This window comes from Medicago truncatula, chromosome 6 (genome assembly GCF_003473485.1).
Source record: "Medicago truncatula cultivar Jemalong A17 chromosome 6, MtrunA17r5.0-ANR, whole genome shotgun sequence".
NCBI lineage: Eukaryota > Viridiplantae > Streptophyta > Magnoliopsida > Fabales > Fabaceae > Medicago > Medicago truncatula.
In genome coordinates, this window is record NC_053047.1 from 19,126,078 (window position 1) to 19,145,119 (window position 19,042).

At 35.4% G+C, this 19,042-nt stretch overlaps 1 protein-coding gene across 2 annotated transcripts; it reads left to right on the top strand.

Annotated features, from left to right (window-relative positions):
* Nucleotides 1–5,061: 5,061 nt before the first annotated feature.
* Nucleotides 5,062–12,893, top strand: LOC25480372 (protein REVEILLE 6). 2 transcript variants are annotated; one of them, XM_013587179.3, is made up of 9 exons: nt 5,062–5,363; nt 8,877–8,934; nt 10,032–10,155; nt 10,251–10,418; nt 10,566–10,667; nt 11,354–11,463; nt 11,676–11,735; nt 12,007–12,078; nt 12,445–12,891. In XM_013587179.3, exons 1-8 carry the CDS (start codon nt 5,164–5,166, stop codon nt 12,043–12,045), a joined length of 861 nt encoding a protein of 286 aa, XP_013442633.1. In that variant the 5' UTR covers nt 5,062–5,163; the 3' UTR covers nt 12,046–12,078; nt 12,445–12,891. The 2 variants fall into 2 exon arrangements, with proteins under 2 accessions (XP_013442633.1, XP_013442632.1); XM_013587178.3 differs by lacking the exon at nt 12,007–12,078 and having other exon boundaries at nt 12,445–12,893.
* The last annotated feature ends 6,149 nt before the right edge of the window (nt 12,894–19,042 follow it).

The following is a 19,042-nucleotide window of genomic DNA, read 5'->3' on the forward strand; positions in this document are numbered from 1 at the left end:
TCAAGCAAGTCTTCCAACTGTTTCTTCAACTCAGATAACTCAGAAGCAGACATACGATAAGGTGCCATCGAGACCGGCTTCGTTCTAGGAACAAGATCAATAGAAAACTCAACTTCTCTCTCTGGAGGCACATCAGGAATCTCATCTGGAAAAACTTCAGGAAATTCACACACCACCGGTAACCTATCAATCACTGCTTGATTCTCAATAGATATAGTAGCCATTAACGAAAACATCAAGATACCGTCGCGTTCCAGTTGCTTCAGCTGCTTAGTAGATAAAAACTCTGCACCACTTTCCTCTTCGACGGAAGAGAAATGTACTGACTTGCTAAAACAATTAATAAGAACGTGGTTGTACTCTAACCATTTCATACCCAAAATCACATCCATACCACTCAAAGGTAGACAAACTAAATCCATTTCAAAATCACGACCAAACATAGACAAAGGACATTTCAAACATACGAGAGAAGTAGTCACCGAACCCTTAGCCGGAGTTTCAACAACCATCTCTCCATTCATATCAGACAAATCAAGACCCAAAGCAGAAACACAATCGAAAGCAATAAAACAATGCGTAGCACCAGTATCAATAATAGCAACTAAAGGAGTATTATTAATATAGCAAGTACCTCTGATCAAACGATCGTCATTCTCTGTCTGAGTCCCAGTCAAAGCGAAAACCCTACTAGTAGTCGGCGCCCTCTTAGGCTGAGTACACTGTGAACTAATGTGACCCTCTCCATTGCAATTAAAGCACACAATGTCTGTACGATTGCAATCAGCTACAACATGACCTTTCTTACCACACCGGACACACTTCTTGATTTCCTCAGGGCAGGCGTAGCTCTTGTGGCCTTTCTCACCACAATTGAAGCACACAATCTCTGCAGCATCCTTCTTCTTAGGCCGCCTAACATCGACCATCTTCTGTTTACCTTTGTCAGCGGGGGCACTGTACGGCTTAGGACGACTCTGCTGTCCCTTGCCCTTCCTTTCATTCACTACCTTGTAGTGAGCCTTCGTATCCTCTTCGTAGATTCTGCAGCTATTAACCAAATCCTGAAAAACTCTCAGCTGTTGATACCCAATCGCCCTCTTGATGTCGGGCCTCAAACCGTTCTCGAACTTGATGCATCTCGAGAACTCAGCATTCTCAGCAGTATAATGCGGATAAAACTTAGACAGCTCCACGAACTTGGCAGCATACTCTGTCACGGACATATTTCCTTGCTTCAGCTCAAGGAATTCGATCTCTTTCTTCCCGCGAACATCTTCCGGAAAGTATCTTCTCAGGAACTCTCTCCTGAAAACAGCCCAAGTCACAACAGCTACCTCTTGCCCAAGGGTAGGCAGAAGAGCAACCCACCAGTCATCAGCTTCCTCGGCTAGCTGATGAGTACCAAACCGCACTTTCTGATCCTCCGTGCACTGCATAACCCGGAAAATCCTCTCAATCTCCTTAAGCCACGTCTGGGCTCCATCAGGGTCATAACGTCCTTTGAAAGTCGGAGGGTTCTTCTTCATGAACGTCTCCAACATCCTAGCTTCAGCATTCGCACCGGCATTCACGTTAGGTTGTTGTCCCACAGCTTGGGCAACAGCTTGTAGAGCAGCAGCTAACGCAGCATCGTTTCTTCCAGCCATTTCCGAGATTCTACAAAAGTAGAAACAACAACATAAAATAGTAATATAAATATTACTAAGACTCGACACGACTCTCTAATTGACCGGACGGACCGACCTGCTCTGATACCAATTGTAACACCCCGTTTTCCCAATATTTAAAATTTCTTTAAAAAAAACATAACATTTATCAGAGTAAACATCAAACAACGGGATATCACATATAACGTAATCCAACAGTTAAATAATAATTTAACCAATATCTTAAACATTTGCAGCGGAAAGTCTTAACCATAATTCATGAAACGTTTTGGCACGCAGGCCCAACAAGTATCTCAAAAGAGTTAATCAAAACAGTAAATATTCATGGCAGTTCACGTAAGAGAATGAAGCATGTTATGGCATAAAACCCCATCCCGTTACGTATCATAGCGACCTAGACGACACAGTGAAGGCAAGGCCACTCACGACGGCAACTGCACACTAAGCACGATCACCTGCAAGTTACCCATACGAAGGGCAACATTTTCAAGCAGAAGGGGTGAGATTTCATAATAAAATAACATTAATCAATGTAATTGCGAATCATAAATTAACATCATAATCATTCCATTATTAACTTTGCATAAATGCTAAACAGTTATCACGTAATCATATATCCAATTCATTATGAACAACGTAACATAATCAATAAACACTTATCACGTAATCACATATTCATTCATTATCAACAAGGCATCTTAATCATGACAATGTGACAATGCTCCTAGACTCCTTATATGCATGTGGTACCAATCGTCATCATAAGTATTAATATACTTTAATCGTGCGGAGGACAAAGCTCCTATAAAACGTGCGGAGGACAAAGCTCCTAATATTCGTGGTGAGGACTAAGCTCAATGATATGCTATGCATGGACACATATGAACAAAACATCGTAATCAACTTATCAACATGCATCCAATAATTTGGAGCTAAACTTCATCATATAATTATGCACTTAGTTAAATAACGGAAGCAGCATAAACAGGTCACATAACAAGATGATATTCATTATATCAAAGCACATAATTTGTATCATTATCACATCTTCTTATCTTGCATGAATATACAATACAATAGTTCATATTCAATTAATACTAATATAACTTAAACAACTCTACAGTCTGCATTAAACGACATCACTAGGTCTCATTACCAGTTAGGGGTTCACTCTTGATCAACAAGTGCGACACAAATCGCATAAACACATAAACAAGTTCATCCTGGTTGTACTCGCGAGGCGAGAGTACTTACTCGCCATGGCGAGTACCACTCAACTCCCAAACTAAGGTTGTTCTGGGTTCCCTCTGATCCTACATTCATTCCTAATCAATACTAGGTATGTTCAGGTACTCAAAGGCATACAAGATTCAACTAAAAAGGTCGAAACACGAAATATGACATGCACTCTGCCTAAGCTCGCGAGGCGAGGAAGGGTTGCTCGCCATGGCGAGTTGCACCAAACAACTCGCGAGGCGAAGGGAAGGGGGCTCGCGTGGCGAGCGATGAAGTTCATCACTCGCGAGGCGAGGATCATCCCTCGACGTGGCGAGCGATGAATAGAAGCACGGGCAGACTAGGGTTTTTCTCAAAAATCCATCACACAACATGGTTCAAAGCGTGGTTTTGATTCCAGAATTCATCCTAAACATATTCTAAGGTTAAAGGACGGTTCTTTCATCAATCTAACAAGTTTTACCGTTTGATCATCAATTTTTAGGGTTTTGACCTAATTCCAAAACTTCTCTAAATCAATCCTAACTTTGTCAACTAATCATCAGAATTACAGTAAATAACATTATTGAATTATTAGTCTCACCCTTACCTTGAATGAAGAAATCGCAGCCCTCACTCTAGGTTCCTCTTCTCTTGGCTTTTTCTTCCTTTTCTCCAAAAACAGTCGTACGTACTTTATGTTTTTCTAAACTAGGTCTAACCTTTTATATCTCCTCTTAAAATACTTATCTTATCTCACTTTCTCCCCCAACACTATCTAAAATATCAAAACAGCCCTCAACTAAATATTTTATATTATTTTCAAATCTTTATTCTATTTAACAATAAAATAAATCTCATTTCATAATCAAATCCTCCAAAACTCATAACTTATCACGTCATCAATAAAATCATCATAAATCATCAAAACATACCAAAATCATGCATATATTATATAATTATAATATAATCACCTAAACTCGATTAAATAAACGATTAAACGAAAGTGGGCGTTACAGTCCTCCGTGGTAGTAATAAAGCGGTAGGCTCTCCGCACTGTATATCCATGAATAGGATCTGACAGCCACCGCCAAGTATCATGAACATTATCCTGCAAAACAACATTATGTAATAAAATAGAACATTCCCTCACAGACTCCTCCTCCTCCCACGCAAACAAACGACACCTCCACATCGACGCCCCTCCATCAATGCCCCAACCGCTACCCTCCATGTTTCCCATTGAACAATCCTTTTCCACCTAAGTCAAAAAGGCGAGGAAATTTCAGTCTCAACGGGATGTCTCCTAGCCATCTGTCATGCCAAAACAAAGTTTTCCTCCCATCTCCTACCACCTGCCTAATATGTACGTAACACTGTAATTGGATGTCTTGGCACAACTTGTGCTACGACTCTTCACTTAATAATGATAACTTTGCTCATTCAAAAACAAAAATTTCCTTGAGAGTATAGTTTGTTATCATTGTCATTATTTTCATTTCTAGGATTTGATCATAAATCATCTAGTATTTGTGGTTTTCTAATGAGATCATCTTTGTAAGACTCAATTTAATCCTTGAGAACATAAAAACAACTTTTAGTCACAGAGAAAAATTAATCATGACACGCTAAATGACACAAATAGATTACAAAAGAAGGACACAAATGTCCTTAAACAAAAACTTTATAAGATACAAATAAATTAAAGTAGGCATTTCATTACGATCGATAAAAAATACAAAATATGAAAACAAAAATAAAAATAAAGAATATTATAATATGAAATATATTTCATAATGATCAAAATGACATTTATCCTTAAATTTAGTCTTTAGTGTTAAATTTAGTCCTCAAGATGACATTTATCGTTAAATTTAGTCTTTAGTGTTATTTTTTTCGATAAACAAATAATTAATAAATATTTTTATCATTAAATTATTTGTTTACACCATCTATAAACAAATAATAAACTTCGATACTCCATGAATATGTATCGACTAATATCCATGTAATTTTGTTATCCAATACATATCCGATACGATTTCGTCTCAATATTTTTAGAATTCAAGCTTACACCATCTCCTAACAAACACCAAACTTCACTTTGTAAGTTTGTAACATACCATCGTGGCATTCAACCATTGGTCCAATCTCATACCAAACCCAAACCACATTACATCAACACACACCAAACCTTAACCTTTCAACGGCCAAACAAAACTCTCTCTCTCTCTCTCTCTCTCTCCCCCCAACTTTCTCTCTCTAAAACCTTCCAAAAATGGTATCCAAAAACCCGAACCCGCCAGAAGGTTTCTGCCTGGATCCGACCAGCATGGCTCTACCGGGTTTCGGCCCCTTCGCCGCCGTGAACTCGTCGGAAGACGCCTCAAAGAAGATCAGGAAGCCGTACACGATAACCAAGTCTAGAGAAAATTGGACTGAACCTGAACATGACAAGTTTCTTGAAGCTCTTCAATTGTAATGTTCACTTGTTTGCTTTTTCCTTTTTTACATTTTTATGCACAATTTTTACTTCATATGAATTTTAGTGTTAAATTGATATGTTATTTAGTGGTTGTGACTGTTCAGTGACGGTTTTGTTAGTTTTATGTGGTGAATTGGTTGCAAAGGTGTGGAATTTAGTTTTTTTTTCTTTTTTTTTTCTTTCTGGAATTAGGTTTTTTTTTTTTTTTTTATGAATTTGAAGATGTTAGAGTGGAAATGATAAACTATGAAGCATGGATACAGACACCAGACACGACAGGGACAAGCTGACACCGCTAAAAATTTGAGAAAATCACATAATTCAGTGTAATTATATGTGTCGGTATCGTGTCGGTGTTGGACACAACACGTGTCCGACACTGGGACATGGTTAATCTGAGAAGTGTCTGTGCTTCATAGATGATAAATGGGTAGGGTCAAGTTTGACTTTTTTACTTTTATTCTTATAGCATTTATTATTTTTTGCTTAAGAAAATTTTGTAATTGAACTTTAGTATTGTTAAGTTGAAATGAGTGTTTAGACATGGTTTTGTTAGTTTTATGTGGTGAATTGTGTGCAAAGGTGTGAAATTTAGGTTTTTATGGAAGTGAGGATTTTTGATTTATTTATGAATTTGAAGATGTTGGAGTAGAATGATAAATGGCTAGTGTTAAGTTTGATTATTTTTGTTCGTAAGACCTAGCTCAACTGACAATATCAATATTGCTAGGCTTCCACACTTTTTCTTGGATTCAAAGCCGAGACCTCGCAGTTGTGTTCTTCTGTAGACCAAGGTTTTGCTAACGAGTGTCCTTTGGGTATTAGTTAAGGAACCTATTAAAGGAAAATTTTGTTGAAAATTCAAGTCAAACACTAGTCAATATTTTCCCATACAAACTCATCTTTTGAGTTTTAATGCTGAGTTAGTTGACAGAGTGCAATGATAGTGAATTAGGGGTTTGCTTGATTTATGTTTTTATTAGCTTGTTGCCTTTATTACTAAAATGGGCAAACCATCATTTTGGTCCCTCCAGGTGTAACTGGTTGTCACATTGGTCCTTGAATCTATCGAAATTGCAAACACATTCACGAGTGTCTTTTTAATTATTTTTTTTGAGGGACGAGTGTCTTTTTAATTAGTCATTTTGGTATTCAAATGTTCATTTAGGTAGTCAATTTAGTCCTCGTTGGTCAATATAGTCCATGAATTTAGGGTTTTTGAATTGGGGATTTCTTTATGACTTTAAAGATGGAGTGTAAGTGATAATTGGCTAGGGTAAAGTTTGATTATTTTTAAGGTCTTGCCAACAAGTGTCCTAAGGGCATTGGTTAAGGAACCTATAAAGGAAAATTTTGTTGAAAATACAAGTCAAACAGTTATCAATATAATACTAAATACAACTTTATCCCATACAAACTTACCTTCGTTTTTGATTGTTTAACCAATTCGTCAGGGGGCACTCGATAGCATTTTCCTCATTTTTAATTTGAGTTAGTTAACACAGTGAAACAATAGTGAATTAAGGGTTTGTTTGATTTTATGTTTTCATTACCTAGTTTCCCTTAATTACTAAAATGGGCAAACCATCATTTTGGTTCCTGAAGTGTAATTCGCCAATTCACAGACTCTCATTGGTCTCTAAACCTATCGAAATTGCAAAACATCCTCAATTGTCTTTTTTATTAGTTATTCTGGCTTCAAATCTTTGTTTAGATAGTCAGTTTAGTCCTCGTTGGTCGAAATCATTGTTTAGGTAGTCAGTTTAGTCCTCGTTGGTCAATTTAGTCCTCGTTGGTCGAAATCATTGTTTCGGTAGTCAGTTTAGTCCTCATTGGTCAATTTAGTCCTCGTTGGTCAAAATCATTGTTTAGGTAGTCAGTTTAGTCCTCATTGGTCAATTTAGTCCTCGTCGGTCAATTTTGATACATTTAGGGACTAGAATGGTTCTTTGGCCTTACTAAAATGGTCAGAACATTTTTTTAAACAAATATTTGCAAATGAAATTTTGACAACACTATTTTGGTATTTACACCATCTTCTGTAGAAAATACTGATCTTTGATAAAGTAAACACAAGGTGATATTTTCTAGATTAATAATGAAAATAGGAAATGCCAACAGAAATAATTCCGTGAACCAAACCTGTCCTTTTAGTTTCCTAATGTTTATCACAGACCTAATGTTTATCACAGAAAAGATGAAGATTTGTATGAGTTGTTTTGTAATAGAGTATCAAAAATGGATTTGAGAGCCGATTATATATATTTTTTGAACTGTTTTTGTCAGTTTACGTATTTATTTTGTCGTTATGGTGCCAAATTCCACTTTTGGTTCAAACCCTGGCGTGTAAGCCACGCTCAAGGGGATGAATTTGAGATATCAATTGGAAAAGTTATAGCTTAAGGACAGAGGTTTGATTTTAGTTTTTAAGGAGAGGGAATGGGGCAATGATCATTAGCTATATACTAGAACTAGAATTGCACCATACGTTCCACTTCAAATGAAATACTCGGGCTACTTATATTTGATATTATAGTTGTGTTTAACTGGTTGAAAATCGCTTCCTGTTTCCCAGTTGACCAGTAGTACTTTCCCTTTTCTCGGTGGTGCTCGGTCAAAGTGAAGTTAGCTGTTTGAACTATTATTTTCTATTTTCATTTTCTGATTTTGATTAGAATGGACAATTTGTTTTTCCTTACAAAAACAAATAAATGAAGGAGACTAGATCTAATTGAACCTAGGTGTATTGATATGGCATCGGGATAAAAGTATATTTGGAAAATGTCTGAAAAAAAGGATTATTTGACTAATTAATCTATATTCGCACTCAGATTGTTATGGAGATTATCTTCATTTAAAATAAATACACCTAGAATGTGTATATGTTGACAGTATAATTCTTCTACGCGGGACTTAGAATTTTATTAGCAAAGTAAATATTTTATTCTTCCATTAAACAAAACAAAATGACATGAAGCGGCGTACTTTGGATGGTTACTATAATTTTGTGCCATATTAGGAAGATATTTTCCATTTTCGTAAAAGAAAATACGATAGAAAGAAGAAATAGAAAATACATCTATGGGAATTAAGAATCCCTCCTGAAAAGTAAAAAGAAGAAACAAGTAAGCCAAAGTGGCTATAAAATACAAAGCTGTGTATCTCTTTGCCTTCCCTTAATAAAACATTCTCGAAACATCCGAAGGCACCGAATAGAACCATAAACACAACACTTTCTTGTAACAAATGTAAAGGTCGATAAACACTTTCTATCATCCTTTACTTTTTAAAATATATGCATTTTTCTCTTACCATATATACAACTCAAATTATTATTACTTTTTTACTTTAATTATGAAGATAGCTTTAGAGTGATGTAAATCATTGCATTTCAAGGTCGAAATGAATTCCTTTCGATAAATGTGGTAGTTGCGGCCCTTTCTCATTCTTGGTGTCTCCATTTTTTATTATTCTCACATTTATTATTCCCTTATTCCTTTGTCAAGGTTTGACCGTGATTGGAAAAAGATTGAAGCATTTGTTGGATCGAAGACTGTTATACAGGTAATTTCAATTTCATGAAAAATTCTTCACCAGAAGTGCATCAATATCACTGTTTTAAACATTTCCTGCTTTAAGTCTACACCTTTCATTTTACTTTGCAACTTGTATGTGTTAACTCATCTCATTTTCCTTACAAATTTTTTGTTACTGGTGCTTGGGAGTCAAATCAACAGACCCATGAAAAGAAATAGGGGTTGAGTATTCACTGATAACATTGAGGGTCTATCTGTACTTTCTATGCTGATTGATGTTTTCCCAGCTCTCAAATAACTAGCTACCTAACTTCACTAACCGACTCTCCTTTATTCTATATCAAACATTATCCAGTTAGAGGACAATCCCCAATTCCCGACACTAATACATTGTTTGGTACCCGCGAAAGGGAGCTGTAAGCGGGCAATCTTATTTACCATGAGGATAAGGTGAAAATCTAGGGAGTGATAGATAATCCCTTGTGATTGAGTGAGGTAGTAGGCGAGTTAGCCAGATAATTTGGAGAATATAGGCTATAGATAAAAGGAGAGATTGAGAGAGGCATATTGTCGCTGCTATAGCATCATTTGCCATGTGATTTTCTGCACAAAACTTAATATTACTCTAAGAATCAGATGCAACCTCTTTTGTGTGAGGCCATTTCTTTTCTTCATTAGATAGGCTTGGCCCTTTAGGTTACCAGATTGACACAAACATTGTGATTCTATTCCTTCCCTTTCTTTCACATTCATCCCTTTCTCGTGAATTTCTCGTTTATTCTTCACCTAGACATGGCATGAAATTCCTGCACTATGATTTATATCCAATGGTTAAGGGTTTCAGCAGTGGAGGGTTGGTCTATCAGAACACTGGCCCATCATGGCATGTGCTAAACAATTTAAGTACTTACTACATAATCATACATGACTTGATACCATGATAAATGAACCAACCACAATGATTGCAGTGAACAATATTAGTAATTTTTTTACTTCTATGCTTGTCTATTGATTGAGTGTCTTGAAAGATATTAATGTTTTTGTTTGGGGCTTGTGTTATTTCAATGTCGTATGCATGCCTCGTGTTAAGAAGGACTAAAAGAATACTTCCTCCTGACTTTGTAGATACGTAGCCATGCACAAAAATACTTTCTAAAAGTTCAGAAGAGTGGAGCCAATGAACATCTTCCTCCGCCCAGACCTAAAAGAAAAGCTGCCCATCCATATCCTCAAAAAGCTTCCAAAAGTGGTAACAATCTTTACCATATATATACTATTTTTTTTCTTCCTGTGAGACAATATAACTACAGTTCTTTCTAATGATTTGTATTTAATATTTGACAGCTCCTGTACTCGGACAATTACCAGGATCTTTTCAATCTTCACCGGCTTTGCTTGAACCTGGATATATAATGAAAAATGAATCCATACCAATGCTTGAAACTCCTATTATGAACACTGTTGTGTCATCCTGGTCAAACCACACGTTGCAAAACACCAATTTGTTACATGGTATTTAGTGCTACAAGTCTTTGGAGCTTAGGATTTTGCTTGTATATAATTTTGATATCGTCATTTTATTCATGATAGTAGGAACTTGTAACCTCAAGAAAATGATCTGACTACTTTCTTTTGTTTGCAACATCATGCCTTTTGCAGTGCCAAAGGTGAATAATTCTTGCAGTAGCACTGAAAGTACTCCAAAAGTGCGGCCGGTTGGTGAATCTAATAATCAAGTGAATAAAAGCCTTCCTTTGAGAGGCAAGACTTTAATGCTTTCGCTTTATAATTCAAGTTGATTTCCTTTTGCAGTTTCATGTAAGCAGTGCAAGGTTATGTGTTGTTATATACACAGTTTTTTCTGAAATAGGCATGTGTTAAACATTTGTATGCTTGACACCAATTTCATATCTAGAAGCCATGGTACGTGGGGTTTCTAGTAACTTAATTTAACCCACTTGTTTGAAAGTGTTATGATCTTGTTATTCTACCCTCATTTGTCGCATCAGATATTCAGTCTTGAGCGTAGAAGGGTGTGTTGAGAATCCTAAATCAACTAGATATATTGCCTAGGTAGTGCTTAACTGCTTAGAAGACTGGACAACCCTCACCTAATTAGCCAATTTGAGAGGTTGAGTTAGACAAAAAACTAGTTGATATTAAAACCTACCCGGATCCGCTTTGGGCCGCCCGTATCATCCACCCACAGTGGCTAGAAGTATCGTCTGAAAAAGTCAATTAGAGCTTAGGCATTCAAAAGGAAGTTATGTAGGTTGTGTTAGGTCATGTCTCCAAATTTTGAGATGGTATCAAGGCTCATCTCAAATCTATGGTTATGCCAAGATCTGTATATTGAGAGTACCACATATTTACTATATTTATGATTCTTGATAATTTAATCAGCATTGTAATGACTTTTATTTTATTTGATTTTATTTTTAATGCAGTTCTTCCAGATTTTTCTCAAGTATACAACTTCATTGGCAGTGTATTTGACCCAGAAGCATCTGAGCATTTGCAGAAACTCAAACAGATGGACCGTATAGATGTTGAGACGGTATTGTTATTCTGTCAGCTTGATTTGATTGTATTGTACTTAGTTATAACAAATTAATTTTTAAAATTCCCCCGACATTTAATATCTACATTATGAAATAACATTGAAGCTTTATTGCACCTGATTTATCATTGACCTGTGTGATAATTGTGTAAATGAAATTTGTGGCTGTTCAAATGTGCTTACAAATGTATGGTCTTGGTTCTGTATAGGTGCTTCTGTTGATGAGAAACCTGTCCATCAATTTAACTAGCCCCGATTTTGAGGATCACGTAAGTATTCATGCCATTGATCTTTTAGATTGTTAAAAAATATCAAATATGTTTCGATGAGTAGTACATGCCTCTACTAGACCATTGTAGAAACATTCCTACAGTTCATTATGGTACCATCAATTTCTTTGGTAGGAATATTGGAATTTAGAAATAATCGTAAATTGTGTTCGCCTCCCTTTTAATATGTCAAAATAACACATACCTTTCCATTTTACAAAAGACGCCCAAATTTCACTCACCACCTCTCATCTCTTTTGTAAAACTACAGGGTTTAAATAGACCTGAGGGGGAGGTGAATGTTATTTAGGCATACCTCAGGTGATTGCAATCCGCATTATAAGTAAGTATCAATGCTAATCTTTAACCGTTTATTGAAGTCGTATATTTTGGGTCATTTTTATTCAAGAGAATCAAATATAAAATTTAAGTGATTTTAAATAAAATGAAAATCTGATGTGACTGCCACCTCATCACAGTGGACATCTCCACGTCATTTAATGAGGTGTCATGTCAACCAAATTGAAGGCCAAAATGGGAGTAGACCAAAATTGCAAATTTTATAAAATAGGGGGACCAAAATTGCGGGGGAAAAATATTGGACCAAAGTTTGCAGATATAATAACATAACTGCATTTTAAGCCTTTTTATATATGATTGTGTGCCGTTTTTCCTGATGACTGATGAGGATGCTGCAAATTTCTTGCAGAAAAAGCTGCTTTCATCCTATGAAGTTGATCTAGAGACAAACAGCTATCTCAATCCAGATAGACCGATACACGACGAGCCATTGAAGAGTGCTACCACTTAAATATATGGGATTGGATCCATAAGATTGGTTCATGTTTTCAGCAATTGGAATCCATAATTTTGCATTAGGTAAGGTGCATTGGAAAGTTCACAAGCTGAGAGGTTCCAGTCACAAGATCTTGTACTAGTTTGTAATTGCTGTTGAAGCTAACAAAAGCCTTGATTCTCTTCATTCAGTTGGAATTGTCGTGTATATATAAAACAATCTATTATAATAGACAATAAAAATGTAGAGATGTATAGCTTTGTGAAATTATTTGATAGGTGGTTTTGTAGTTTGAAGAAAGAACAAAGAAATTACCGGTGATTGGTTCAAATTGATAACCTAGATACTGTTTTGTACTGTCATGTAGGCTTTCATTCTAAATTAACCTAACACCTGTGAGTGCTCCGTCGTTTAAACTATAAAAGATATACCAAGTCACAGATTCGCAGAGAGCATTTTGTCACCAGGCTGGGAAAACGTTTGAAGGATGTTGTGAGCGCTTCCAAGAACTGAACGACGTAGATACTTGGTCAAAGAATTCCACAACAACGGCAGAATGGTTGAGTGGTAAAGGATGTCGACAATGGTGGATTTGTCATTGAATACTGGACGGGAGAGCAACTGGGCGGAGGATTGGGAGTAGGCATGGCCGGTGAGGTTGAAGGGTTGCTCTCGGTTGGAGGTTCACTGAGTGGAGTCGTGGTAACATAACTCTATCTGCAAACCTTGTGTTATTGATTGTAATGAGTATACGAACTTTTTATTTTTTAGAGAAAGAGTATAGAAGTAACACGGTGTGAAATGAGTTGGAGTAATTAAAACATGTTAGGATTATATTGGAGACAAGTACGAACAGCACCTAGGATACTGTATGAGTTTTATCCATTTAAAAATGTACATCCAATATTCCGCGTCATTGACCACAAGCTGGAAAATGAAATCAATGGCCGAGATTGGACAGGACCCTCCTGTGGCTGGAGAAGATCCGGTTCCGTTTGATTGGATCCAGATTGTCTCATGTCCTTCCTCACATGTTTGTTGTGTTGCTCTGAACAGAGCTGTACATCCATCATTCCGTGTCACTGCCCACAAGCAGGAGAATGAAATCAATGGTCGAGATTGGACAGGACCCTCTTGTGGCTGGAGAAGATCCGGTTCCGTTTGACTGGATCCATATTGTTTCATGTCCTTCCTCACATGTTTGTTGTGTTGCTCTGAACAGAGTTGTACATCCATCATTCCGTGTCACTGACCACAAGCAGGAGAATGAAATAAATGGTCGAGATTGGACAGGACCCTCCTGTGGCTGGAGAAGATCCGGTTCCTTTTGACTTTTTATAAAATAACCGGAGTTTATTCCTACCAACAATTAAGAAACAATTATTTTATCTATACCTATATTTTTTTTTTTTGGTTACAATGCAAAAAGAAAAGAAATAAGCGTAACAAGAAAAAAAAGATAGGAGATGCTAGAGACGATGAAATTAAAACTAAATAAAATTGTATATTTTTTTAAATGATTTTGTGTAATTGTGCAACTTTCTTGAAATTTATTTATTTAATACGCAAATTTTATTTGAATTTACGATGGGTTTAATTAGTCTTTATTCGGATTTATTTATTTAATACGCAAATTTTATTCGACTAAACTTTATTCGAATTTATGTACTTAATACACAAATTTTATTCGAATTCACGCTGGGTTTAATTAGTCTTTATTTGAATTTATTTATTTAATACGCAACTTTTATTGGAATTTATTTATTCAATACGCAATCATAAAATAAATGCAAATATAAACAAAAATAATAGATATAAAATCCCATTTTGTTAATATAATTGATACATTTACAATAAGGTATGTTTCTTATCTAGGGAAGGGCGATTGGAGTAAAACTAAATTTGGGGTAAAAAAAACCATAAGAAAACCAACCTTGGGGTAAAAAGAAATTAACCCTCTTGGGGTAAAACTAAATCTGATTCTTTTTACCCCAAGAAGGTTGGCCCAACCTTGGGGTAAATAGAAATCAACCTAAAAAAACCCTCTTGGGTAAGGTATGTTTCTTATCTTATGTGAAAAAATCTTCGATGCCCACCTTCTTTGCAGTTCGTTGCCATCTCTATTGACCATTCATACAACCCCTGAAATTTTCAAAGAGGCATCTTTCTATGAAAGGCCAAAGATGAAAAACCATTGTTGTTGTAGATGGAAGAGGAGGAGAGAGTGAGGAGAAGAGAATGTGGGAAATGGTGTGAAAAATGGTGAAGGTTGGAAGGGTATTTATAGGGGGTTTTAAAACATACGTTTTAACTACACTTAATGTAGTAAAAAATGTGTAAAACCTTGTAAAGAATGTGTAAAATCCATTAAAAAACCTTGATCACCGTCCAAAAAAACGTGTTCTTTGTTCATAACCACCGGCCAAAGGTGCGTGAGTTAAGTCGCACCACCAGCCAAAGGCGTGTGAGTAAACCCATAACACTTCACAAAATATTTTGAGAGGTAGAGAGAGAAAGTAGATCACTAGAGGAAAGAAGAGGAGAATAGAGAAAGAAGAGGATGGAGCTTGAAGAAGGAGAAGAAGTTGAGGTTACACACAAAAATGCGCAAGTGTGTTTTGCTGACTGGTGCAAAACGAACGGTCTGGTGCAGGATGTGCACATACCGTGCGTTTTCTTCTGGATCGTGCATTTTGATGTGCACGACCGTGCACATGATGTATGGTTCCTGAACTCCAATTTTTCACATTTTAAGGCCCTGTTTTCATCTCTAAAAGTCCCTAATCCATGTACCTACTTGAATAGGGTTTAAACGAGCTTTAATAAGTGGTTTAACATGGCTTAATCTTGAGGAAAATTATTGGTTAAAAAGCATGTTCAAAATGAGACGAACTTGTGAAATTTTGGAAAATGAATTAACTTTGTGAAACGAAAATGCCGTGAATGTTTTCCCTATATAATAAGTGATATGTAGGGATGTTTTGAGTGTATTATTGATACTTGAAACTTCATTTTGGTGAAATATTTGGAAATCGACATTTCACCAAAATAGACGAATTTTGTCAAAATGAGTTTTCTTGATCGGATAACTTGCAAATGGTTTTGGAAACATGATAATATGATGAATTAAGAATGAAATGATGATTGTTGAGTGTGTGATATGTTAATTAACATGATGTAGTTCTATGTTGTCTTTTATGCAAAATTGTGGTTTGTGAGACGATTGTGTTTTACTTATGGTGATAGTATAAGTTGTCATAACTTGTAAATGGATTTGTAAACATGATAAGATAGTTAAATAAAGATAAATCAATTATTAATTTGGTGTTAAATGTATTGGTTATCATGGCGTGGTGAATTGCTTATTTTTGTGTGAGTTGTACTTTGTGAAATGATCTTATTTCCTATGAGTGATATTTGTTGATGATGGATATGATGATTCCTTTGGTGATTTTAACTTGATGAATTCATGATGACTTGTTGAATTGTGACTTATTGATTGTATGGGTGTAAGTATTTGATAATGCAAATGTTGGTGAAAAACATAATTGTTGGTGAATTATGCATTGTCGAGTCCTTACTCGAAGTCGTTGCATTCATAGTCATTTTGAGGTCATTTGAAGAATGTAATTGATGATGTTTATTACATAGCTTCTGCAGAACATAATTGGTGATGTTTATTATGTTGGTGGATTCATTAACGGTAAAATTATCTCCGGAATCCTAATGGTACCATAAGCATCTAGAGAAGAGTCTAGAACATTGCATGCACTTGATATTTCTTGAAATTATGTTGGTGGATTCATTAACGGTAAAATTATCTCCGGAATCCTAATGGTACCACATGCATCTAGAGAAGAGTCTAGAACATTGCATGCATTTGATATTTCGTGAAATTGTGTTATACTTGACTATGTGATTTGGTGATTATGTGCATTGGTAAAACTTGGTGAATTATATGAATTTGGTGATTTGTGTGATCGGTGAATAATGTGGAGATGTGCACAAGATGATGTTTGTTATCTTTTTAGATGCTCATATACTTGATAATTTTATTTGATAATAGTTGGTTGGTGATAGTAATGAAGTATGAATCATATGGGTTTGATTTGGTGTCTTCGTTGATGATGATTATTTCTTTGTCTATATTTTGAAATGATGAATTGTATTGGTTGAGTTGATTAGGCAAGATTTTATGTAATCCCTATGGTCAATGTGAATTAGATGAATTGTATGCATTAGGGAAAGTATGTGCTTTATGTAAAATGAATAAAGTTGCATGTATGTTTATAATTCTTAAATGATAAGTTTGGTGTGGTTTAATGATTGAGCTAGATAGGGAATAAGGTGAGAAATTATTATATTGATTGATGTTGTTAAGTGATAAGATTTTGATGATGCTTTGATATAAGAACGAATATGCTTGATAAGCTATGATAGAAATATGATAACATGATTTATATTTAATGTTCTTGTGATGTTAGTATTCTAGGAGTAATGAGTATGTATATGTATATGTGTTATGCATGGAATCCTTGAATGTCATATGTTTGATTATACTTTAATTCTTGAACGTTATCTAACCCTGAGTGTTCGTTTCGTTGACCGCCTGCCTATTTGTATGAATGGGTAGACGGCGTGTAGGATTTGTTGCTTTGCTTGCTTGGTGAGTTTGCTGGAGGCTAGCTTTGGAGCTACCTCGTCTTTTGCTTTCAGAGTTGTAGTGTGTCGGCACTGATTAGGGTGTCTGTATGTTATGTTTTATGACTATTTGATGTTTTATCATTCAGTATGTTGAGATGTCAGATTTATTTTGGTGATGTAGTATGATTTGTGACATGGCGACTTTGAAGGATTTAATTATTTGTTGATGAGTTGTATGATATTATCATTCCGTTGCAATGTTTTGAGAAAATTATTTATGTATGTTTTGGAGTAATGGAAGAAGTAGGATCTAAATCCTTTGCATGATTTGTATTATTTACGTGATTTATCGCTTTAAGGGTTTAGGGTGTTACATCGAAGGCATGGAAAACTTTGTGTTTCTATCGCCATCTCGATAACAATGAGTCTTTGCGCGTTGGCTCTAATAAGCATCATCTTGTGCTAGGAGTCTGTTCATTTTTCGTCGAAGTTCTATCATTTGGGACTACCCTTCACTGGAAAAATTAAGATGAGTATTATTTAATTGACGCCTACAATCATCAATATCATGTTTTACCCTCCACTCCAACCTGTCATATCCTCTACGCAAGAACTCAACTTTGGGAGTAAAGTAATTTCGCTTCGTTGTTGCCAATTTTTTTTTAAGAAGTCCTTAAAGCCAGGTTCCAATTTCCGGTCATTTTCATAACGAAAATTACGTTTGTGAAGGTGTGGCCATTGAACTGGATTACATGGTTGGAAGCGGGAGCGATAAGGTTCTCTAGAACAACATTGGGGAATAAAGTAAACCATGTAGAAGTGGCAAAAGCTCTGTCCAATCTCTCGTTCACTACACGAGTGGTACCCAAGCTTTTAAACCACATAAAAGGGTAACCTTCCATTGGTACATCCGACAAACCCGAGTCAAGAACTGATTGTCTGAAACCATTTATGAGCTAGTTAGATCTAGAAGTTCTTCCTCTCTTTTAACTAGCATCCATGATGTCATTAAAGTCTCCAAAAATGCACCACGGGCTTGTATAACGACAAGATAAGAGGTCCGGTTTGAAGTGCCAAACTAGATACTTTAAATCTGGAATTGCATTCGGGCTACCCAAACCCCTGCAATTCCAACTTATCAGACTCATTTCCTCGACAACTAATTGTCTTCATGATCAATCCCTTTTTGGAAGCCAATTTAGAAATCAATCATACCAACATCCAAACAATTAGAGTCGTAATTGAACTCCACTACCATGACTACATAATTCAAGAATTACCAACTACTCCATCCAACTACCATATAATCATGAGTCACAAGAATATGACATTAATATATCTTGTACTTTTTTATGTATCATTGACAAATGTTTGTATTTGTTTATATACATTTATAAACAATAAACATGCATCCAATGCATGATTTTAAAATTAAACTAATTATATATTATAATTACAAAATGTTAGACTACAAATATATTAAAATATTATAAAGTGATAAAGATGGTGTTAATATGTCCAGTGTATTTTTTCATGTATCATTGAAAAATATTTGTTTATTTATTTAGATATATTTTTAAATAAAAAATATGTATCTCGTGAATGATTACTATAGTAAATTATAATTACTATATTAGAATCACTCTTATTATTATTTATGGGATACATCAAAAAATTCTATTTAACTATTACAAACATGGGATTAGTTGTTATTAAATATTATAAAGTGTTAGAATAAAATATTTCAAAATACTGCAAAATGAAAAATATGACATTAGTATGTCATGTGCTTTTTTATGCATCATTGACAAATGTTTGTATTTTTTATATACATTTATAAATAATAAATATGCATCCAATGCTTGAT